We start from the raw sequence: 24046 nt of genomic DNA on the forward strand, positions 1-24046 counted from the left end.
GACTCTCCGCGCTGATTGGCCAGAGCATTGCCACGTGCAGTTACAGCGGCCGCGGGTTGGTTGGTAGTTGCGCCGCGAGCGAGGGGCCGCTGCTGTATGTTGGCGAGTGAGGGCTGGGTGCTGCGGACAGAGCGCGGCGCCGGGACACGTGAGGGTCTCTCGTCCAAGGGCCCCGTTAGGGTCGGGTCCCGTCCCAGGGGACGCGGGGGCTGCGACCGAGAGACGGGTCAGGCCACCCCCTCGTCCCGGCGGGCTGTTCAGCGACCCGCAGGGCCCCGCCCGCCCGCCCACCCGCGGTTCGGGCGCCCCTAGGCTGGATGTGCCGGCCGGGCAGGGCGGGCTTGTCCCCACCTGCGCCTGGAGCCGGCTCCTGCGGCACCACTGCTGTGAGAGAAACAGCCCGAGGGCTCCCGTAGAGCCTGCAGCTGCCCGGGAGGAAAGTGCCCCCGGGCCGTGCTCGGGGTCTGGGCTGCCGCCTGGAGCTGAGAGTGCTGTTTGCAGTGGGAGCTCCCGTTCTCAGAAGGTGCTGTGAACATGAAGCATGTGCTGTGAATAACAGCTAGATGGGGAGCTCACGGGCTCTTCCATAACTCAGTGGAGCGTAGGTCAGAGTCCTACCTAAACTGCCATGCGAAGAACAATTGTTCATACTCTTTTCTTACGTGACTTTTTTTTTCCCCTCTTGCAGATATTCAGCATGGGATTGCTTACCAACCTCGCTCGAGGCCTGGTCCGAGGTGCAGACAGAATGGCTGAATTTACCAGCAAACGTGGACCCAGAAGCCATAACAAAGGCAGAGGAGCCAAGAAATTGGGTTATGTCACCTTAGGTGGGAAATTTATCAAAATTAAGGAAATGGTCCCTGAATTTGTGGTTCCAGATTTGACAGGGTTTAAGCTCAAGCCCTACGTTTCCTATAAGACTCCTAAAGGGACAGAACCACCACTAACGGCCAAACAGCTTTTCATGGATGTTGTTGCCCCACAGATTGAGAAGGATATTAAAGATGGGACTTTTGACCCCCATAACCTTGAGAAATATGGATATGAACCTACTCAAGAAGGCAAGCTCTTCCAGTTGTTTCCCAAGAACTATGTACGTTAAGAAGTAAAGATTATAGCCTTCCCTGGAAAGTTTCTGCAGCAACACAGTAAACTTACAAAAATATTGTTTTTAAATCTGATATAATGTTGAATATGGAGATTTCAGCTATAGAGGGGAAAACATCCTGCCCTTTTTCAGTACCTATTAAAGGAAAATCCTACCGACTTGACTTGTGTAACTTTTAGATATCTCAAACTTTTTAAAAAGGTAACCAGATTTGTAACTTACAAATGGGTGAGAACAGAGCATTGAATATAACCAGCTACTGCCTGGGCCTCACCTGTGGCTTTTCATGTTGTGGCCTGTGGTCAAAAGCAGTCAGCCATCTGCTTCCATTGTTAGATGAGATAGGGATACAAGCACTCATCCTTCAGGGTATTAAGCCAACCACTAAGTACCTGGGGCAATTCCCATCTTCCTGCTCTTAGGTCACCAAAGATCAATCCTATATAAAATGGAGTATTGCACAAGAGCAAGGGGAAACTTCAAAAAAGAATGCTAGGAATCCTTGGCCTAAGCTATAAGCGGTCTCAAAGGTTGGGACTGTCCTGTTAAACCTAAACTTGTAACCAGTCTGAGGCTATTCCCAGTTTTAAGGCAACTTTCTTTTGGATGCAAGCAGTATCCCTAGTATTTATGTACAACTGAGGCCTGCTCCTGAGTCAGGCAATTGAATGTCAGACATTGCACTTTTTAAAGCCTCTTGTGTAAGGAATCAAATTAACTTTGTTATTATCTCTCTCAACCACAACAAGCACTACTAGCAGCTATGCATCTTCCCAACTTATCTGAGCTAGCAGTACTTCTATCCTAAGAATTTTAAAAATTGATTTAATATTAAAGTACCTTTGTTTTTCTCATTTTATTGGCGATGCAAAAGGCATCTCCATGTGTAAATATATACAATGACATGAGCAGGAGTAATAAATCAAGATGTTTCATTGTTTAATGGACAGTGTTAGAAAGCAGGAATTCCTAGCTCTGCTCAAGGTCCCACAGCAAGTTTGCTATAAAAAATTAATCCTTTATCCAGTTTTATGGCTTTTATGGGAACCTTTCACTCCCAATGTCTAGTTGTGGTTTGTTTGTACAAGCAAATGTAAAATATCGATTAAGCACAAGGATGTAGTTCCTATGTCCTCTTGTGTGGAGAAGAAGGCAACTTTAATGTACTCTTTGCCAGCATCTCACTTATGATGAAAACTGGGTGCCTAAGCTTTTGTTTCTATTTTTTTTAAAAAGCAAAGGAGCTTGAGGAAGGTGGGGGAGTAGGCAGGAGCAGTTAACTAGTGCCCACTGCAGCAAGTTCTAGTCCAGTCTTTTTCAGAGGGCATCTGGTTTTTCTAGATCTGAGAGGTTTTTTCCATCAACTACCTATTTTAATGTCATGAAAATAGTGGGATCTTACTCTGCTGAAATTAGTTGTTCGTTGTTGCATGAGAATGAATAGTCACTGAGCCAGGGAAAGACAGAATGACTATAGCCTGATGGGTCAGATGCTCACCTAGGTTTTGGGAGATCAAACTTTAAGTCCCTGCACCAGTGACTTTTTATTTATAAAAAGCAGAACAGTTTCAAGAGGAGACACTGAGAAAGCCCAATACCAGAATATCCCATAGTCATAGAATCATAGAATATCAGGGTTGGAAGGGACCTCAGGAGGTCATCTAGTCCAATCCCCTGCTCAAAGCAGGACCAATTCCCAACTAAATCATCCCAACCAGGGCTTTGTCAAGCCGGGCCTTAAAAACCTCCAAGGAAGGAGATTCCACCACCTCCCTAGGTAACGCATTCCAGTGCTTCACTACCCTCCTAGTGAAATAGTGTTTCCTAATATGCAACCTAGACCTCCCCCACTGCAACTTGAGACCATTGCTCCTTGTTCTGTCATCTCCCACCACTGAGAACAGCTGAGTTCCATCCCCTTCGGAACCCACTTTCAGGTAGTTGAAAGCAGCTATCAAATCCCCCCTCATTCTTCTCTTCTGGAGACTAAACAATCCCAGTTCCCTCAGCCTCTCCTCATAAGTCATGTGCTCCAGCCCCCTAATCATTTTTGTTGCTCTCTGCTGGACTCTTTCCAATTTTTCCACATCCTTCTTGTAGCGTGGGGCCCAAAACTGGACACAGTACTTCAGATGAGGCCTCACCAATGTCGAATAGAGGGGAACGATCACGTTCCTCGATCTGCTGGCAATGCCCCTACTTATACAGCCCAAAATGCCGTTAGCCTTCTTGGCAACAAGAGCACACTGTTGACTCATATCCAGCTTCTCGTCCACTGTGACCCCTAGGTCCTTTTCTGCAGAACTGCTACCTAGCCATTCGGTCCCTAGTCTAGCAGTGCATAGGATTCTTCCGTCCTAAGTGCAGGACTCTGCACTTGTCCTTGTTGAACCTCATCAGGTTTTTTTTTTTTTTACTTCTATTAGTTGAAAGTCTCATCCACCTCATCCCCCTGGTCTGGTGGTCTATAGCAGACTCCCACCACGACATCACCCTTGTTGCTCACACTTCTCAACTTTATCCACAAAAAGAAGAACAGGAGTACTTGTGGCACCTTAGAGACTAACAAATTTATTAGAGCATAAGCTTTCGTGGACTACAGCCCACTTCTTCGGATGCATATAGAATGGAACATATATTGAGGAGATATATATACACACGTACAGAGAGCATAAACAGGTGGGAGTTGTCTTACCAACTCTGAGAGGCCAATTAATTAAGAGAAAAAAAACTTTTGAAGTGATAATCAAGCTAGCCCAGTACAGACAGTTTGATAATAAGTGTGAGAGTACTTACAAGGGGAGATAGAGTCAATGTTTGTAATGGCTCAGCCATTCCCAGTCCTTATTCAAACCGGAGTTGATTGTGTCTAGTTTGCATATCAATTCTAGCTCAGCAGTGTCTCTTTGGAGTCTGTTTTTGAAGTTTTTCTGTTGTAATATAGCCACCCGCAGGTCTGTCACTGAATGACCAGACAGGTTAAAGTGTTCTCCCACTGGTTTTTGAGTATTTTGATTCCTGATGTCAGATTTGTGTCCATTAATTCTTTTGCGTAAAGACTGTCCGGTTTGGCCTGTCAACTTTATCCAGAGACTCTCAGGTTTTTCTGCAGTTTCATACCGGAGCTCTGAGCAGTCATACTCCTCTCTTACATACAACGCAACTCCCCCACCTTTTCTGCCCTGCCTGTCCTTCCTGAACAATTTATATCCATCCATGACAGTACTCCAGTCATGTGAGTTATCCCACCAAGTCTCTGGCTAGGGCATCCTCCTGCAATGTGGGACACCCAAATTCAAATTTCTTCTCCACAACAGGCAGAGAGAGGAACAGAACCCAGGTGAGTACCCTGAATCCAGTATTTCCCAAACTTTTTACTAAAGTGACCAACCATCTGCATTGTGTCTTTTTGGGGGACCCACCATTATTACTACTACTCCCCCTCTCCTCAGTCCCCTAGTCCTGTCCCTCCTACTGAGTCCTGCAGCCCTCTGGCCCCCAAACCTCCTGCTTGGCTCTCCTTTGCTCTTGCTCTCCCTGCAGCCCTGGTCAGCTCCTCTCCCCTCACAGCTGGACTGCAATTGCTTCCAGGCTGCTGACTGTCCACTTGCTGGCTCTTGCCATTCCTTCTGTGTGGCTAGTACCCAGATACCTCTTCCCACCCCACTGCCTGCTGCCCAGAGCAGGATCTAGGCAGCAGCACAGAGGAAGTGACTTGAGCCAAATAGTCAGTAGCTGTTCCTGTTTCACATGTGTGTCTCAGAGGCTTTCCTTCATGCTGCTGCTGCCTATTGGAAAGGTGGGGAGTGTCAGACTCACAGATCATGCCCACTCTTGGCCCCGTGCGGTCCGTGGGGGGTGCCCCTTTCAGTGAGACAGCCCTTCTCGGGAGTTAAGCCCCTCCGTCTCCTGGAGCCGCACCTCTCTGAGCCTTAGCACGTCTGTCTCTGCCGTGGGCCCCCTCAGGGAGTCCACTCGCTCTGGACCCCTCAGGCCTCCACCCCCGAAGGGGTTGATGCAACCCTGTTCTCTAGAGCACAGTGACTCTCAGCCAGTGTAAAACAGGAGGGTTTATTGAGCATTGAACACAGCACAGGAAACTCTGACCCTCAAGCCTGGCCTCTCTCCGCACAGCACATTCCAGTCTCTCCCTGCATCCAGGTGGGCTCTGCCTGCTCCCCATCTCCAGCCCAGAGCCCCCCTGCTTCCCAGCTGGGCATCTAAGATCACCGGCCCCAAGCCCCGCCTCTGTCCATTGTCTTCTCTCCAGGAAACAGGGTCGCCTCGGCCTCCTGTCCTCTGGCCCCCTCTGGCTGGAAGCAACTGGTTAGGTTATGTGGTCCTCTCTTCATAGCCCATTGTCCTCCTACTGGCCAGAACCAGCTGCTGGGTCTCCGGGTCACCAGTCGCTGGGGTATCCATCCTCCAGGCCATTGGCTGGGGTCTCAAGTTCCCTCTCCAGTCCTCTGTCACAACAAAGTCCCTCTCCCCTCCTTCGTTAAACCAGTAACACCCAGGGAAACTGAGTCCCACCCTCTTTGCATGCAAACCATTGGAAAACAAGGAAAAACCCAGAAAATCCCCCACTTCGTCACAGGAAGCACCTGTGGGGCACCATCTTGACCCTTCCTACGTCCCATTGTTCAGACCCAGTATTGGGGAAACACTGCAACCAGTAGGGTAAAGGTTATAATGGGGGGAGTCCTGCCCTGGCCATTTTATAAATCTAATACTCCTTTACATGTCAAAATGCCCAATATTGGAATTTTTGATTCAGCAAAAGTTTTGAAACACTTTGTTTGTGGTTCAACCTGAAATAATGTTTTCAGAATAGCCAGTAACAAAAAAATCCAATCACCCAGCTCCACTCAGGAGTTCTGAAGCACAAGGGTCCTGGGAAATAAATGTTATCTAGAATGGTTTTTCAGCTCACAGCTATCCTGCTATAAGCTTGAAATGGTTGGACATCTGTTATGGATTCATCAAGTGGTTTTTGTAAGACCGAACAATACAAAGCACTTTCCATTCTAGCAAATTACATAGATGTGAGCACATTCTGTGAACACTATGCAAAGCTTCACAAGCTCCAAATGTGCTACAAGCTCTTAAGTCACTGACATGCCAATGAAAAAGTATTAAAGTCCTTTCAAATTAGATTAAGGACAGAATCCTTCTAGCCCTACAAGAATAGTGTCATTGGATTTAACTGATATTATTCAGTGCACTAAGGACAGTAGGAATTCAGACAATGCTGCAGCTCTTGGAAGACAAAGCCATCACAGGCTATACAGCAACTTAAGGATGAGGAGGGCATATTGGGCAAAAAACTGAAAGGCTGAATATAGGAGCCAATCAAAGTAGGGGTTAGACTGTTAAACTCATCATTGAAGCTACAGACAGAGTGAGCTAGCTGCTGAGCAGAATGTCCACCATCTGAGGAGGATCACTATCAGTGCACTTTCAGCAACCCACTAGAGAGCATGGTGCAGTAGTTGACTCAGATTATTTTGGGTAGTAGAAAGGGATATCATTATTAGCAGGGATGGAGAAAGGGGAAGTTTCCCCAACAGCAAATCTCTGTTAAACTGAACAATGTATGCTAAGTCACCTTTTGCATCCCTTTCTTTCCAGATGTTGTTCTCCTCAGGGTCCTGTCTTGATCGTTGTCAGTCAGGCAGTGAACTCTTCAAGCAAGGGAATGTCTTTCTGGTAGCTACACTAAACACAAAATGTTAATACTGTAAATGAGGGTAATAGTCAGAAACTTGGCAGTTGGGCCACCTAACTGTAGACTTGCTAACACAAGTGTACGGAACAAACTCGCACTGGTATAGCTGGATTTCACATAACAAGAATATAGCTTACTCCATAGCTTTAAAAATGTACACACTGTGTTAATCTCATCTAAAAGTCATCATCTTCTGGTCAAGAATCAAAGCTAGTCTGCATAATAAATACTTCTCCCTTCTATAGCACATTTGCATCCAAAAATCTCTCATCCCTCCAATTCTATTCCTCATTTCTTCTCACTACCTCTCAGCATCATTTCACATTTGGTAGACTAATCCCAGACGCTTTCTTGTTCTTCAATCTTCGTTCTCAGCAGCATTATCCCACATGCAAAATAAAAGCACCAGTGTGTGTGTTGCTTGGTGGGTACCTGTAACAATAATCTAAACTGTCTCTGAAATCCAGCAGCAGATACCACAGAACAGGACCAATATATTTGAGTTTCCTTGGAACTTTTCAACTGATAAATAAGAAGAGAGATGTAACTCACTTAAATTTTTTATTTTAGAAACATCCAAAAATAGTTTTTTAATTTTAACAAAACCTTTTGTTTACAATGCTGATATGCATCTCCATAAAACAGCACTCAAAATAAGAGGTGTTCCAAAATACACATGGTACCTTCAAACAAGGTTTTGCGCCTTAAGAAGCTTAGTTATTTCTGTACTGTGTTTTAATAGCTGTATGTATTTACTGTTACAAAAACTATAGTTGCTGCTGGTGTTTCTTCCCTTCTAGGCTAAGGATTAAGATTCTCAAAGAAAAACCATACAAGCTAGAAGTTACTTAAATATTTTAAGCTGGTTTTTGGTTGATGATAATCAGGAACACCAGGGTAGTGTCCCATTAATGTAGTGCCTTACTGGTATTTCATAGTAAGAATCCAACGGGGCAACCTCAAGGAATTCTGGAGACATCCTATTTAGGACTGCATTATTAATAATTTTATATTTTTAAAGAACATCAAGAAGTGCTACCAACAGTGTTTGAGGGTTTTGAGATTTAAGCTGAAAAAGCTGCTCATCTTTTTTTTAAACCTGATTTGACCCTAGTCTCATATTATAGGTCTCACTCTCTGGATAAGAGGGATATGGGTTTGTTGCAGAGTTTGCTTTCTTAAAAGGTTTCTTTGCTGCAAGCACTAATATACAATGAGATTCACTGCGTGATCATGCAAAACCAAGTGGTGCTTGTTGACAAGTGATAACCTGAAAATCAACTTGTACTCATGCAGTAAATTAGGTATAAAATTACACATATGCAGCCACAGCAGAATCCTCATGATTAAGACACTTTTCAGTACACAACTTCACTTGCAATCTGTTCTATCATGTACATTGAGACAATCTGGGATTTCATTCTAAAAGGAATCTCTCTGTATCTAAGGTCACTATAAACAGGTTCCCTGTGCAGCATGTCCTCACAGCATATGGCAGTTTACAAAACAAGCCAGTGACCTATGCTTGTATTCAAACACCCATATAAACTCCCTTGAACATTTAAATCCAAATTTTGTGGCTATTATGTAACAATGGACTTATATAATTTAGTACTGCAGCAAGGTTTGGTTGAGGGGGGTGGGGTGGATTCTGCTGGGAGAGAGGGACAAGGAAAGGTGGCACCCACCCACATCTCTGGAACTGGAGGCAAGACTTACAAACAGACTAGTTGTCAAGGGAGGTACATTTCATGCCTAAAGAAGCATCCCCTGAAATGCACCACTATCACTCTGCATCACAACAGTAAAGGACAGCCAAGTAGAAACACCCATGTTTTACTATGTCCCTCAGCAAAGGCAGGAGACTATTCATTTTGGTTTAGTCAGAGTTAGACACAAAACACTAAGAATGTAGTTGCCTTAATTTAACAGTATAGGTCTTCAGAAATTCAGGAGCCATGAGCTCCCAGGCAATAAAACTGGAAAAACCCCAGTTGTAGTTACACTGGGTATAGGCTGCAGATACAGTTCTCAATACAAAAAGTCTCCTATACTTTCCCTCTGGGACATTTGAAAGAGAGGGACTTTTTCAAGGTTGTTCGAGTGAAATTGTGCTTTCAGACTAGGAATAATATTTAATAATTTACTCTGAAGGGTTGGTTTGACTTGTTTCCCATTTCCAAACATGTAGGATGTTATCATAAAATGAACAAGTCGCTAGGATGCTGATCTCTCGCTGAGCCTTTGCTAATTCAGTTTGATCACGCCTGATGTCCAATCCCCTTCCATCAAGACACTGAGCCTGAGGATCAGGGCCACTCTCTGGTCTGACCTGGGAGACAGTGCCTTCACCCTCCTCGTCTAACAATACATCAAAGGTAGCTGTAGGAGATTCATAAACTATCTTCAGGTTCTGGATTTGCAGATCCAGTTTCTTGCCTCCTTGATCCGAACTTGCCACTGGTCCCTCAGACGAGTCGGGTGCAGAAAGTGGGTCCTGTTTTACAGCCACGCAATCCCTTGGGGAGAGTCTTGACCAATCAGCTCCATAAGCCAAGGAGTTATGCAAGATGTAGGATGACACAACAGTGCATTCCTCAGTGTTTTCTGCTAAAAAGAATAAGTGGAAATCAAGCTGCAAAGCCCAGTTTCAGGTAGCTTGTCTACTAGCTTTTCCAGTGCTGACAATTTAGTCAAGAAGAATTCCCCTATTCCACCCCAAGTGTTACTGGTTACCATTCTCCTTCACACGACAAAAAGAATCAGACACCTTCAAGGAGATATGAGGCAATGGTAAAAAGGAAGTTCTCCCCATCGACTTTCTACAGCCTCTTTATGGCCTCATCTTCACTCAGCTCATTGGAGGGGAGAAGAGGATCAGCATGCCCATGCAGCTCTTAAAGGGCTCAGAGGAGAAGCACCATGAAAGTAGTCTCACACAGAAACTGAAAATGCTACAATTGCCAAGACCTATGCACTATGTTCTTTTATGGCAGGTTGTTGTCCCCACTGAACCTCTGACCTTCCATTCTATGAGGTGGAGAGCACATTTTAAGTGATCAGGTGTTTAGCACTAACCAATCATAGCACTTTTCAACTTCAAAGTGCTGCACAGATATGAACCAGTTCATCCTCATTACCCCTTCCAACATTAAGTATTATCCCCTTTTCACAGAGAGGTTAGGTGACTTGCCCAAGGTCATACAGCCAGACACTGGCAGAACCAAGAATCTGACTGCAGTCCTGTGTAGCATGGCCTGAACACAAGTGCAGGCTATAACAAACACCTAAACCAGGGGTAGGCAACCTGCGGCACGCGAGCTGATTTTCAGTGGCACTCACACTGCCTGGGTCCTGGCCACCGGTCTGGGGGGCTCTGCATTTTAATTTAATTTTACATGAAGCTTCTTAAACATTTTAAAAACCTTATTTACTTTACATACAACAATAGTTTAGTTATATATTATAGACTTATAGAAAGAGACCTTCTAAAAACATTAAAATGTATTACTGGCACGTGAAACCTTACATTAGAGTGAATAAATGAAGACTCGGCACACCACTTCTGAAAGGTTGCCGACCCCTGACCTAAACACTGGGCAGTAACTGTGCTTGGGCTGGTTTGGAGGTGTTTGAGGCAACAACCAGCCTTCTCAAAAGCAGACCTGTTAGCTCAGGATACAGTTATTACCAAGTTAATACAAAGCATCTAACAGGTAATCACACATTTTTATTTTTTTAATGGAGATATCCTATCTCCTAGAACTGAAAGGGACCTTGAAAGGTCATTGAGTCCAGCCCCCTGCCTTCACTAGCAGGACCAAGTACTGATTATGCCCCAGATTCCTAAGTGGCCCCCTCAAAGATTGAACTCACAACCCTGGGTTTAGCAGGCCAATGCTCAAACCACTGAGCTATCCCTCCCCCACATTCAGAAGTGTCTCGTCCTCCTATCGTTTGGATAAAGCAATAAACTGAAGTGGCCACATGAACGGCTACTACCCTCATGCCAGAATGCACGGGCTTGCATAATATGACTGAAAACTAGTCAATGGTTACAAATCAGTAGTTACAGTGTCCCTGCACTATGATTGGCGAGACCACTCCAAAATGGTACAATAAAATTGTTGGTCCATCAGGGGAAGTACAGAGGAGTACACATGTCAAGCAAGGAGTTCTTACAAGTGAATTGAACACCTAGGCTTCTTGACAGTATATTTCTACCATTTATTCAGTGCAGTAGCATCCACTGGCCTTCCCTTCCATCTGTAGTCAGGGAAGATGAACTGCAGTGTGTGGAGGAGAGGGAAGAACATCCTTTCCCGCTCTATTGAACACTCACCCATACTTCCTTGGCAGTCAAGGATTTTGAATCCATTATGCATGCAAGCAGCCAACAGCAAGTGCTCACGTGTTGGGTGCCACTTCAGCCTCCAAACTCCACCCTCAACGTGGGTGTCTGCCAATGGCTGCTTCATATTCCTGGTGTCCCACAGGAGAACATGTTCGTCATAGCTGGAAACACACACCACAAATAAACATGCACAGACAGAAAAGGAATTTTAGTGCATAGGGCACAGAAGGAATGAGGATGCAATGCACTTTCCACCACACTCCACTGATGTCAGCTCTTCCCACAAGAGCTTTTGGGGAAGCAGCCATGGACTGCAAATAATGAGGCAGGTGGGGGATATCGGGTAAGAATATCTAAAGATAACTCACCTTCCTGTAGCCAGAAGATACTCCCGGTGTGGACTGCACTGAATGCTGCACACGCCCATTGAATGTCTTCAAAGGAACAACATGCATCGGGAGAATGGAGACCAAGAAAGAGTGCACAAAGTAAGAAGATAGTTTCTTTTGTTCTCAAAATTGCAGAGTTCTACGGCAACCTTCATTGCAACAAAGCTTCTTATAATAAGGAGTTAAGGACAGCCTTAAACCCTGGGATAGTGATTGTAATGCTGTACACAGGAAGAGAGTAGTCCTTTTGCCAATTCAAGATAAAATAATGGAACAATTGATACCCTTTTTAAATTTATTGAGTCCTGTAATATAATTCATACCCAGCAACATGGGGTATGGAAAATAGACCTTGTAAAACTAACTTAATTTTTTTTAATGAGATTACAAGTTAGGTTGATAAAGATAATAGCATTGATGTAATAGACTTCTGTAAGGTGTTTGACTTGGTACCACATGATATTTTGATTAAAAACTAGAACAATGCAAAATTAACATGGCACATATTAAATGAATTAAAAGCTGCCTAACTGACAGGTCTCAAAATATAAATGTAAACAGGGAATCATCACTGAGCAGTTGTGTGTCTACTGTGGTCCTGTAGGAATCAGTTCTTGGCCCTATACTATTTAACATATTTTAATCAATGATCTGAAAGAAACTGAAATCAATACTGATGAAGTTTGCAGATGACAAAGTTGGGGGAGTGATAAATACTGAACAAGATGGTCACTAACACAGAGCGATCTGGATCGCTTGGTAAGCTAAGCGCAAGCAAACAATATGCATTTTAATATAGCCAAATGTAATGTCCTATATCTAGGCCATATTGACAGGCTGAGGGACTCTATCCTGAGAAGCAGTGACTGTGAAAAAAGACTTGTGGTTATGGTGGATAATCAACTGAACATGAGCTCCAAGTGCAACGCTGTGGGCAAAAGGGCTTAAGCGATTATTGGATGTATAAACAGGCAAATCTTGAGTAGGAAAGTTATATTACCTCTATATTTAGCACTGGTGCAACTGCTATTGGAATACTGTGTCCGGTTCTGGTGTCCACAATTCAAGAAGGATGTTAATCAGTTGGAGAGGATGCAAAGAACCACCATGAGCATGATTAAAGGACTAGAAAACATGCCTTATGGAGCTCAATCTATTTAGCTTAACAAAGAGAAGGCTAAGGGGTGAGTTAATCACAGTCAATGAGTACCTAACTGGGGAACAATTTTTTTTTTTTAATAATGGATTCTTCAGTCTAGCAGAGAAAGGTGTATAACAAACTCCAGTGGCTGGAAGTTGAAAATAGACAAATTCAGACTGCAAATAAGGCATACATTTTTACAGTGAGGGTAATTAGCCATTGGAACAATTTACCAAAGGTTGTGGTTGATTCTCTATCACTGGCAATTTTTAATCCAGATTCATGTTTTTCTGGAAGATATGCTCTAGTTCAAACAGGAATTAATTCCAGTAAATTTATATGGCCTGTGTTACACAGAAGGTCACACTACATGATCACATTGGTTCCTTCCAGCCTTAGAAAATATAAACTCTGCCAGTGCCCGTGTATGTCTTGAGCTTTCTTAAGAGCAGTTTCCTTTCCATTATGGATAGGCACATCTTTTTATCCCAGTTCCTTGTACCATACTAATTCTACTCCATACTTAGCATTTACACCTTTCAAATCTTAGTAGCTTTATATCCCCCCCACATTTCTTAGGAAAACCGAACATGTTTCCTATAGCTCTTATTTTTCCTGGCACAAGTCAGTCCCTTCAGCTCCCTGATCAATTTTTATTGCTCCTCTCCAAGTTCTCTCCAATGTATCAATATCTTTCTGGTACTGGAAAGGCCCAGGTGTTGACCATCATCTGATCATCAGCTGTGCTGAGAGGGACTATCCCCTCCCTGTTCTGTGAGGCCTTTGCATACGCAGCCCAGAGTTGCATGGTGGACCCCTTTTCTGTCATTTTGTACTTCAAACCTATGTCCCCTTCTCAACCCTAGGTGTCCCACCCATTACAGAGCCCTTTGGCACATTAGTTTTTACACATCAAATGAGATGCATTCAAATTCTTCCAGAGTTGGAGGCAACAACTGACTTGATTTAACATCCAGAAGACTAAGCATTATCTACAAGTTATGACTGGGGGAACTCTTGGCCCCAGCACCACAGGTATAGAAAACTCTGCCTAAAGTGGGGGGTGGGGAAGAGAACTGGCAGAGAGACGGGAGGGATCTTGGAAGCCATGCACTCCCATGTTTCCATGGGCTCCAGCTCCACAGGAATCCACACATGCTACCATGTAGCAATGATATTGTTTGGGACATGGATGAGCCAGGACATCCACCAGCCAATCCTCCCTGCACAGAGGCTGGAGACTACTCCAGTCACAAGGATACCACAGAGATTAGGAAGTTGCTCCACCTCCACTCCAAAGTCTTGGAAAAGAGGCAAGATCCCTTCCCCACCACCTCCCCCAAATACCACAACTTGAATCCAAATGACCTAGCACCCAAAGTGGCAGCTAACCAACCAAAGGCAGCAGAACAAAGAACATAAGAATGGCCTTACTGGGTCAGACCAAGGGTCCATCCAGCCCAGCATCCTGTCTGCCGACAGTGGCCAATGCCAGATGCCCCAAAGGGAGAGAATCTACCAGGCAATGATCAAGTGATCTCTCTCCTGCCATCCATCTCCACCCCCTGACAAACAGAGGCTAGGGACACCATTCCTTACCCATCCTGGCTAACAGCCATTAATGGACTTAACCTCCATGAATTTATCTAATTCTCTTTTAAGTCATGTTATAGTCCTAGCCTTCACTACCTCCTCAGGCAAGGAGTTCCACAGGTTGACTGTGCGCTGTGTGAAGAACTTCCTTTTATTTGTTTTAAACCTGCTGCCCATTAATTTCATTTGGTGGCCCCTAGTTCTTATATTATGGGAACAAGTAAATAACTTTTCCTTATTCACTTTCTCCACACCACTCATGATTTTATATACCTCTATCATATCCCCTCTAAGGCCTTGGCTACACTTGTAGATGTACAGCGCTGTGAGTTAAACCTGACTTTGCGCAGCTGAGTAGTGAGAGTGCTGCAGTCTGTCTATACTGACAGCTGCCCAGCGCACTATCGTGGCCACATTTGCGGCAATTGCAGCGCTATGGGAGCGCTGCATTATGGGCAGCTATCCCACAGAGCACCTTTTCCCATTCTGGCGCTGTGGGTTGTGGGAAGGGGGCGTGGGTGCGGGGGATTCTGGGTCCTGTTCCAATGCCCCGTGATACATCGCTTCGCATCCCAGAAATCCCTTTGTTTCCGTCCATCTTTGGCACCATCTTTCAACGGTTTCTGTGCAGCGCGATCTGTCTGCGGGAAATGGAGTCCGAACTGCTGAGGCGTATGCTGACGAGTCTCGCCAGCACGTCACGTTTGGTTACACTGCTCTACAGCCAAAATGCTTCTGAAATAAATGTAGTCAAACTTTACTAATTCTGGGTCACTGAGAACGAAAATGATGCTTAAAATTGTTGATTGTCTCTAGTTTTCAAGACTATTGGGTCAGTATATATGACCCTTGACTTGGGAATGGCGGAGGATAAGTGAGTTATAAAGGGAACGGATCTCAATTTAAACCAGAAATGACTAAAATACATCTTTGACTGGATCTATGAATAAATCTATGACTGGGTTTGGACAGTATTTGCTTTTTAGGCAAAACAATGAATGATGCAATCTGAAGCTGGTATTGCATCATACATGATATGAATTGCATCATGTTATTCCTAGAAGTCATGGATGATGCAATCATAACGAAGCTTACATCACTCTGCTGAACAAATTGCCCTATATCAGCTCTAGAAATCATACAGTGTCGTGCTCTCTTATTTGTCAATGTTTGATTTTGCAAAGGGACACATTTCTGTTTAGCCAAAGTGAGCAGAGATGCCTCGTACTTGTGTGAACAGTGCAGATAACTTCTGCTATGTTTGTGGTGAAGTGACTTTTGCATCACATAAGCGCAGTATAACCACTATGGTTAAGAAAGCCTATCACCTTTATTTTGGCTGCAAAATTGGAGATCAGGACAAGAGGTGGGCCCCACACATATGCTGCAACACTTGTGCAACAAATCTTCGCCAGTGGTTGAACAGGAAAAGGAAAATCTATGCCTTTTGCAGTGCCAATGATTTGGAGAGAGCCAACAGATCATACCAGCAATTGTTACTTCTGCATGGTGCCTCCAGTTGGGAAAGGTGTGTCAAAGAAGAAAAAGTGGACTGTGCATTATCCAAACATTGCATCAGCTATACGCCCAGTACCCCACGGAGGAGGACTGCCGGTTCCTGATGCACCAGAATCATTCTCACTTGAGTCAGACGAGGAAAAGGAAGAGGATGAAACTTCTGGTCCTGAACCATCCATGTCACAGGACCCACATTTTCTCCCATCCTCCTCCTCTGAACCACACCTCATAACACAAGGTGAACTGAATGACCTTGTCAGGGATTTGGAACTACCCAAGAGTAAGGCAGAGCTGTTGGGCTCCAAACTACAGCAGTGGAATCTCCTGGCAGGTGATGTTAGGGTTTCCATGTTCCCTGACCGTCAAAAGGATCTTGTCCCATTCTTCTTCATGGAAGGTGAGCTTGTAGCCTGCAACAACATCGATGGTGTGATGGCAGCCCTCAACATCGTTCACGATCCAGATGAGTGGAGACTGTTCATTGATTCATCGAAGACTAGTCTTAAAGCTGTTTTACTGCATAATGGCAATGTTTTGCCATCAATTCCAGTTGGTCATGCAGTACATATGAAGGAAACCTAGGACAACATGAAACAACTTTTGAGGTGCATAAACTATGACCAATATCAGTGCCAGTGTTGTGGCGATTTGAAGGTTGTTGCTCTCTTGCTTGGTCTGCAGATTGGATACACAAAGTACTGCTGTTTTCTCTGCGAATGGGATAGTCGTGCAAGAGATTCCCACTACATCAAGAAAGATTGGCCACTCCGACCATCATTGGAGCCTGGGAGGAAAAGTGTTCAGCATCCACCACTTGTTGAATCAAGGAAGATTTTGTTACCACCCTTACACATCAAGCTGGGTCTGATGAAGAACTTTGTCAAGGCCATTGACAAAACACAAGCAACTTTCAAGTACCTCCGTGGAAAATTTCCAAGGTTAAGTGAAGCTAAGATAAAGGAAGGTGTCTTTGTTGGTCCTCAGATTCGTGAACTTCTTCGAGATGATGCATTTGACCATGCACTGCATGGCAAGGAAAAGACGGCATGGAAAGCCTTTCAGTTAGTGGCAATAAATTTTCTCGGAAACAACAAGACAGACAACTACAGGTTGTTGGTGGAAAACCTCCTCAAGGCATACAAAAGCCTTGATTGCAACATGTCACTAAAGATACATTTTTTGCACTCTCATCTAGATTTTTTTCCACCGAACTGCAGAGCAGTGCGCGACGAGCACGGCGAGTGATTTCACCAGGACATTGCAACAATGGAGAAACGCTATCAGGGCAAATGGAGCCCATCAATGCTTGCAGACTATTGCTGGACAGTGACAAGAGATGCTCCATTTAATGAATACAAGAGACAAGCCAAGAAGCGCCGAGTAGACACTGAATAGGACTAAACTATGTACATAATAGGTTTTTGCCTTTTGTTTCATAATAAATTTTATTTATATAACCCTTTTGCTGACAGGACAGGTGAAATATTATCATGTAAAGCAACCATAAACACATGAAAAGACCTAGGTTTACAATTTATGATTAAAACTCTACTTTCTACACAATATACATAGACATAAAATGTAAAAACTTAAATATCTTAGAAATAGTAGCCAATCAGTTGTTTTAATTGTCATATTTGAATTCAGCACATCAAAATACATAATAAATAGCACATTTTATCTCTGAAGCAGACGACTTCTCAAAAATTGTAGACCACTGTAATCCAGAGAGTAAATATGTCTATTGCAATCTGGAAGCTGGCAACTCCAGACAGCTACCAGTCGGTCGCAAACCAGTTTGGAGTGGGAAAGTCGACCGTTGGAATCGTGTTGATGCAAGTTTGGAAGGCCATTAATCGCATCCTACTCAGAAGAACCGTGACTCTGGGTAACGTGCAGGAAATAGTGGATGGCTTTGCACAAATGGGGTTCCCTAACTGTGGAGGGGCGATAGATGGGACACACATTCCTATTCTGACACCACCCCACATAGGATCTGAGTACGTTAATCAGAAGGGGTATTTCTCTATGGTTCTCCAGGCACTTGTGGATCACCATGGGCGTTTCATTGACATTAACACAGGCTGGCCTGGAAAGGTGCATGACGCACGCATCTTTCGGAACACTTGGCTGTTCAGGAAGATGCAGGCCAGGACTTTTTTCCCAGAGCGGAAGATCACGGTAGGGGAGGTTGAAATGCCCATTGTGATCCTTGGAGATCCCACTTACCCGTTAATGCCGTGGCTCATGAAACACTACACAGGGAGCCTTGACAGCAGCAAGGAACGGTTCAACTACAGGCTGAGCTGGTGCCGAATGACTGTGGAGTGTGCCTTTGGCCGTTTAAAGGCCCGCTGGCGATCTATGTATGGGAAGCTGGACTTGGCCGAAAGCAGCATCCCCGCGGTTATATCCGCGTGCTGTGCCCTCCATAATATTTGTGAAGGGAGGGGTGAAAGCTTCACTCAGGCATAGACCTCCGAGGTTCAACACCTGGAGGCTGAATTTGCACAGCCAGAGAGCAGGGCTATTACAGGGGCCCAGCGCGGGGCTGCAAGGATTAGGGATGCCTTGAGGGAGCAATTTGAGGCTGAAAACCATCAGTGATATCTGGTGCCCTGCACGGGAGTGAAGTGCAGTAGTTCCAATCTTTAGGAATCAGTGTTTGCTAAGCAGACTTGCAGTGCCTGTTTATTTCCTGGGCTAAGGAGTGCATTATTATTATGCAATAATAAAGAATGTTTTCAAAGCCAAAGAATCCATTTATTGAAAAGAAAAATATTGCATTGCACATGTTCTGGATGAGACACTCAAAGAGATTACCGAGGCTGATTACCGCGATGTGATAAACCACATCAATGCACTATTCCGCATCTAGGCATGCATGCTTAACCCTCCTCTCCCAAAGAGCCCGCACTGAAAAAATTCCTTCCCGAAAAAAAAAAATAACGCTTACCGGGAACCTGCTCTTCTGTTTGTCCTCCACCAAGTACCGGCCACTGCGACTGGTTACCATCCTCCTGGCTCGAGAAGAGCTCCTGGCTGCATGGCTCCAGGGATTCCGGGGTGTCTCCATCCGGTGTGCCCACCACCATCACTCCCGTTTTCCTCCTCCTCCTCTCCCCGCCACACCGGCTCTGAAGTGTCCATGGTGGTGCTCGGAGTGGAGGTGGAGTTAACCCCAAGTATTGCATCCAGCTCCTTGTAGAATCTGCAGGTCGCAGAGGGAGCACCCGAGCGGCCGTTTGCGTCACGGGCTTTGCGGTAGGCACTCCGCAGCTCCTTCACTTTAATACTGCACTGCAGGGCGTCCCAGTCATGGCCCCTTTCCATCATGTCCTTTGATACCTTCCCGAAGGTATCGTAATTCCTACGCTGGAGCGCAGCTGGGACTGGACAGCTTCCTCCCCCCAAACACTGATGAGGTCCAGCAACTCGCCATTGCTCCATGCTGGGGCTCGCTTGACGCGTGGAGGCATGGTCACCTGGAAAGATTTGCTGATAGCACTCCACGTCACGCCGGGCTGAGCAAACAGGAAGGGGATTTTTAAAATTCCCGGGGAATGTAAAGGGTCGGTCACATGGTTGGTTACCTGAGGCCAGGGCAGTAGAGTTTGAACTGATGACCAGAGTGGCTAGAACAGGCATTGTGGGATACTGTTGAATAATTCTGGAGGCCATTCACAGCGCATTGGGTGGCCACACTGGCGCCGCAGCGCTGCAGCGGCAGTGCTGCACTCACTATTCCTCTCGGAGAGGTGGAGTACATGCAGCGCTGCAACCAAGGAGATACAGCGCTGCAAATGCCTTGCCAGTGTGGACGGGGAGTGAGTTACAGCGCAACTCGAAAGTGTAGCCAAGGCCTTAGTCTTCTCTTTTCCAAGCTGAAAAGTCCTAGCCTCTTTAATCTCTCCTCATGTGGGACCCGTTCCAAACCACTAATCATTTTAGCTGCCCTTCGCCGAACCTTTTCTAATGCCAGTATAGCTTTTTCGAGATGAGACCACATCTGTACACAGTATTCAAGATGTGGGCGTACCGCGGGTTTATGTAAGGGCAATAAGATATTCTCCATCTTATTCTCTATCCCTTTTTAATGATTCCTAACATCCAGTTTGCTTTTTTGACTGCCACTGCCCACTGCGTGGACGTCTTCAGAGAACTCTACACCAGTGGTTCTCAAACTAGGGCCGCCAATTGTTCAGGGAAAGCCCCTGGCGGGCCAGGCCGGTTTGTTTACCTGCCGCATCCGCAAGTTTGGCCAATCGCGGCTCCCACTGGCCGCGGGTCGCTGCTCTAGGCCAATGGGAGCTGCAGGAAGCATCACGGGCCGAGGGACGTACTGGCCGCCCTTCCTGCAGCCCCCATTGGCCTAGAGCGGCGAACCGCGGCCAATGGGAGCCACGATCGGCTGAACCTGCGGACACGCCAGGTAAACAAACCAGCCCGCCCGCCAGGGGCTTTCCCTGAACTAGCGGCGTCCCTAGTTTGAGAACCACTGCTCTAAACGATGACTCCAACATCTCTTTCCTGATTAATTGTAGCTAAATTAGCCCCACGTCATATTGTATGTATATTTAATTTAATTTAATTTTAATTTAATTTATGTAATTGAGATATCCAAACTCCTAGAACTGGAAGGGACCTTGGAAAAGTCATCGAGTCCAGCCCCCTGCCTTCACTAGCAGGACCAAGTACTGATTTTGCCCCAGATCCCCAAGTGGCCCCCTTAAGGACTGAACTCACAACCCTGGGTTTAGCAGGTGTGAAAATGAAATGAATTATATTAAAGAAATAGAATGAATTAAAGAATGCTGTATGTACCTTTAAGTAGAAATGAGAAATGCTGCAAGCCAGGGTGCAGGAAAGCAGACATTAACTGCTTAATGAATTGCCCCACTTAAGGGCAATTGGTGAAGCATTAGCCTTAGATCGATAAGAGTTAAATACTCAAAAACCAGTGGGAGAACACTTTAACCTGTCTGGTCATTCAGTGACAGACCTGCGGGTGGCTATATTACAACAGAAAAACTTCAAAAACAGACTCCAACGAGAGACTGCTGAGCTAGAATTGATATGCAAACTAGACACAATCAACTCCGGTTTGAATAAGGACTGGGAATGGCTGAGCCATTACAAACATTGATTCTATCTCCCCTTGTAAGTATGCTCACACTTCTTATCAAACTGTCTGTACTGGGCTATCTTGATTATCACTTCAAAAGTTTTTTTTCTCTTAATTAATTGGCCTCTCAGAGTTGGTAAGACAACTCCCACCTGTTTATGCTCTCTGTACGTGTGTATATATATCTCCTCAATATATGTTCCATTCTATATGCATCCGAAGAAGTGGGCTGTAGTCCACGAAAGCTTATGCTCTAATAAATTTGTTAGTCTCTAAGGTGCCACAAGTACTCCTATTCTTCTTTTTGCGGATACAGACTAACACGGCTGCTACTCTGAAATAAGGAAGCAGGATATGCATATTGTGCCCCATGCAAATTTTACAATTTGCTCTCTGTCCCTTTGTTTAGTTCGCACCCTTTTATCTGTATAAATAAGACTGTTTGAATCTTGTATAGAGGCTCACATTATCTGAATGTATTAGCAGAGCGCTGTGCTAATAAACAGAGTGGTCTTGACAAAATTGTGAGTCCTGATTCTAACTTTGACACAGGCCAATGCTCAAACCACTAAATGTATAGTTGGGGATATTTTTTCCAATGTGCATTATTTTACATTTATCCACATTAAATTTCATTTGCCATTTGGTTGCCCAATCACTTAGTTTTGTGAGGTTTCAGAGTAGCAGCCGTGTTAGTCTGTATCCGCAAAAAGAACAGGAGTACTTGTGGCACCTTAGAGACTAACAAATTTATTTGAGCATAAACTTTCGTGGGCTATATCCCACTTCTTCGCACTTCGGATGATTCTATGCATCCGAAGAAGTGGGATGTAGCCCACGAAAGCTTATGCTCAAATAAATTTGTTAGTCTCTAAGGTGCCACAAGTACTCCTGTTCTTTTTAGTTTTGTGATATCTTTTTGAAGTTCTTCACAGTCTGCTTTGGTCTTAACGGTCTTGAGCAGTTTTAGTATTGTCTGCAAACTTTGCTACCTCACTGTTTACCCCTTTCTCCAGATCATTTATGAATAAGTTGAATAGGATTGGTCCTAGGACTGACCCTTGGGGACACCCCTCTCCATTCTGAAAATTTACCATTTATTCCTACCCTTTGTTCTCTGCCTTTTAACCAGTTCTCAATCCATGAAAGGATCTTCCCTCTTATCCCATGACAACTTAATTTACGTAAGAGCCTTTGGTGAGGGACCTTATCAAAGGCTTTCTGGAAATCTAAGTACATTATGTCCTCTGGATCCCCCTTGTCCACATGTTTGTTGACCCCTTCAAAGAACTCTAATAGATTAGTACTACACAATTTCCCCTTTGCAGAAACCATGTTGACTTTTGCCCAACAATTTATGTTCTTCTAGGTGTCTGACAATTTTATTCTTTACTATTGTTTCAACTAATTTGCCCATTACTGAGTTATGTAATTGCCAGGATCACCTCTAGAGCCTTTTTTAAATATTGGCATTACATTAGCTATCTTCCAGTCACTGGGTACAGAAGCTGATTTAAAGGACAGATTACAAACCATAGTTAATAGTTCCCCAATTTCACATTTGAGTTCTTTCAGAACTCTTGGGTGAATGCCATCTGGTCCTGGTGACTTGTTACTGTTAGGTTTATCAATTAATTCCAAAACCTCCTCTAATGGCACTTCAATCTGTGACAATTCCTCAGATTTGTCACCTACAAAGGACGGCTCGGATTTGGGAATCTCCCTAACATCCTCAGCCGTGAAGACTGAAGCAAAGAATTCATTTAGTTTCTCCGCAATGACTATCATCTTTAAGTGCTCCTTTTGTATCTCAATCGTCCAGAGGACCCACTGGTTGCTTAGCAGGCTTCCTGCTTCTGATGTACTTAAAAAACATTTTGTTATTACCTTTTGAGTTTTTGGCTAGCTGTTCTTCAAACTCCTTTTTGGCTTTTCTTCCTACATATTTACACTTATTTTGGCAGTGTTTATGCTCCTTTCTATTTACCTCACTAGGATTTGACTTCCACTTTTTAAAAGATGCCTTTTTATCTCTCATTGCTTCTTTTACATGGTTGTTAAGCCACGGTGGCTCTTTTTTAGTTCTTTTACTGTGTTTTTTTAATTTGGGGTATACATTTAAGTTGGGCCTCTATTATGGTATCTTTGAAAAGTGTCCAGGCAGCTTGCAGGGATTTCACTCTAGTCACTGTACCTTTTAATTTCTGTTTAACTAACCTCCTCATTTTTGCATAGTTCCCCTTTCTGAAATTAAATGCCACAGTGTTGGTCTGTTGAGGTGTTCCTCCCACCACATGGATGTTAAATGTTATTATATTATGGTCACTATTTCCAGATCCTGTGCTCCACTCAGGACGAAATCGAGAATTGCCTCTCCCCTTGTGGGTTCCTGTACCAGCTGCTCCAAGAAGCAGTCATTTAAAGTATTGAGAAATTTTGACTCTGCATTTCATCCTGAGGTGACATGTAACCAGTCAATATGGGGATAATTGTATTCCCCCACTATTATTGAATTCTTTATTTTGATAGCCTCTCTAATCTCCCTTAGCATTTCATAGTCACTATCACTGTCCTGGTCAGGTGGTTGATAATAGATCCCTACGGTTATATTCTTATTAGAGGATGGAATTACTATCCATAGAGATTCTATGGAACATGTGGATTCATTTAAGATTTTTACTTCGATTCTATATTTTCTTTCACATATAGTGCCACTTAACCCCTCCCCCCACACGATCTGTTCTTTCCTTCCAATATATTTTGTACCCCAGAATGATTGTGCCCCATTGATTGTCCTCACTCCACCAGGTTTCTTTGATGCCAATTATATCAATATCCTCCTTTAACACGAGGCACTCTAGTTTACCCATTTTATTATTTAGACTTCTAGCATTTGTGTACAAACACTTTAAAAATGTGTCACTGTTTATTTGTCTGACCTTTTCTGATGTGTCAGATTCTTTTTTATGTGAATGTTTCTTGTCTGATCTGGCCCCTACTTTATCCTCTCCTCCTGATTAAAACCTAGAGAATCTCTATCAATAGACTCTCCTCTAAGAGAAGTCTCTAAGAGAACAAAGGGCACAG

The 24046-nt window shown here is 44.3% G+C and overlaps 2 protein-coding genes across 10 annotated transcripts in view; one reads left to right on the top strand and one right to left on the bottom strand.

Annotated features, from left to right (window-relative positions):
- The first annotated feature begins 31 nt into the window (after positions 1-31).
- Positions 32-1269, top strand: MRPL41 (mitochondrial ribosomal protein L41). Of its 6 annotated transcripts, none has more exons than XM_054007699.1 (2): positions 32-55; positions 689-1269. In XM_054007699.1, exon 2 carries the CDS (start codon positions 698-700, stop codon positions 1103-1105), a length of 408 nt encoding a protein of 135 aa, XP_053863674.1. In that variant the 5' UTR covers positions 32-55; positions 689-697; the 3' UTR covers positions 1106-1269. The 6 variants fall into 6 exon arrangements, with proteins under 6 accessions (XP_053863674.1, XP_053863677.1, XP_053863675.1 ...); XM_054007702.1 differs by lacking the exon at positions 32-55 and adding an exon at positions 62-148; XM_054007700.1 differs by lacking the exon at positions 32-55 and adding an exon at positions 79-102.
- A 2240-nt stretch (positions 1270-3509) lies between these two features.
- The window catches only part of DPH7 (diphthamide biosynthesis 7), a 36148-nt gene continuing 15611 nt past the window's right edge, over positions 3510-24046 (bottom strand). For 2 of the 4 annotated variants that reach the window (XM_054007696.1, XM_054007695.1), the window contains exons 8-10: positions 11562-11627; positions 11182-11354; positions 7388-9449 (exon numbers count right to left, since the gene is read on the bottom strand). In XM_054007696.1, the coding sequence (XP_053863671.1) occupies positions 8983-9449; positions 11182-11354; positions 11562-11627 (706 nt within the window). In that variant the 3' untranslated portion in view covers positions 7388-8982. Of the gene's footprint in view, positions 6830-7387; positions 9450-11181; positions 11355-11561; positions 11628-24046 lie in introns of those variants that run through there. The other 2 variants (XM_054007698.1, XM_054007697.1) reach the window with 2 other exon arrangements.

This window comes from Malaclemys terrapin, chromosome 17, assembly GCF_027887155.1.
Source record: "Malaclemys terrapin pileata isolate rMalTer1 chromosome 17, rMalTer1.hap1, whole genome shotgun sequence".
NCBI classification, from domain to species: domain Eukaryota; kingdom Metazoa; phylum Chordata; order Testudines; family Emydidae; genus Malaclemys; species Malaclemys terrapin.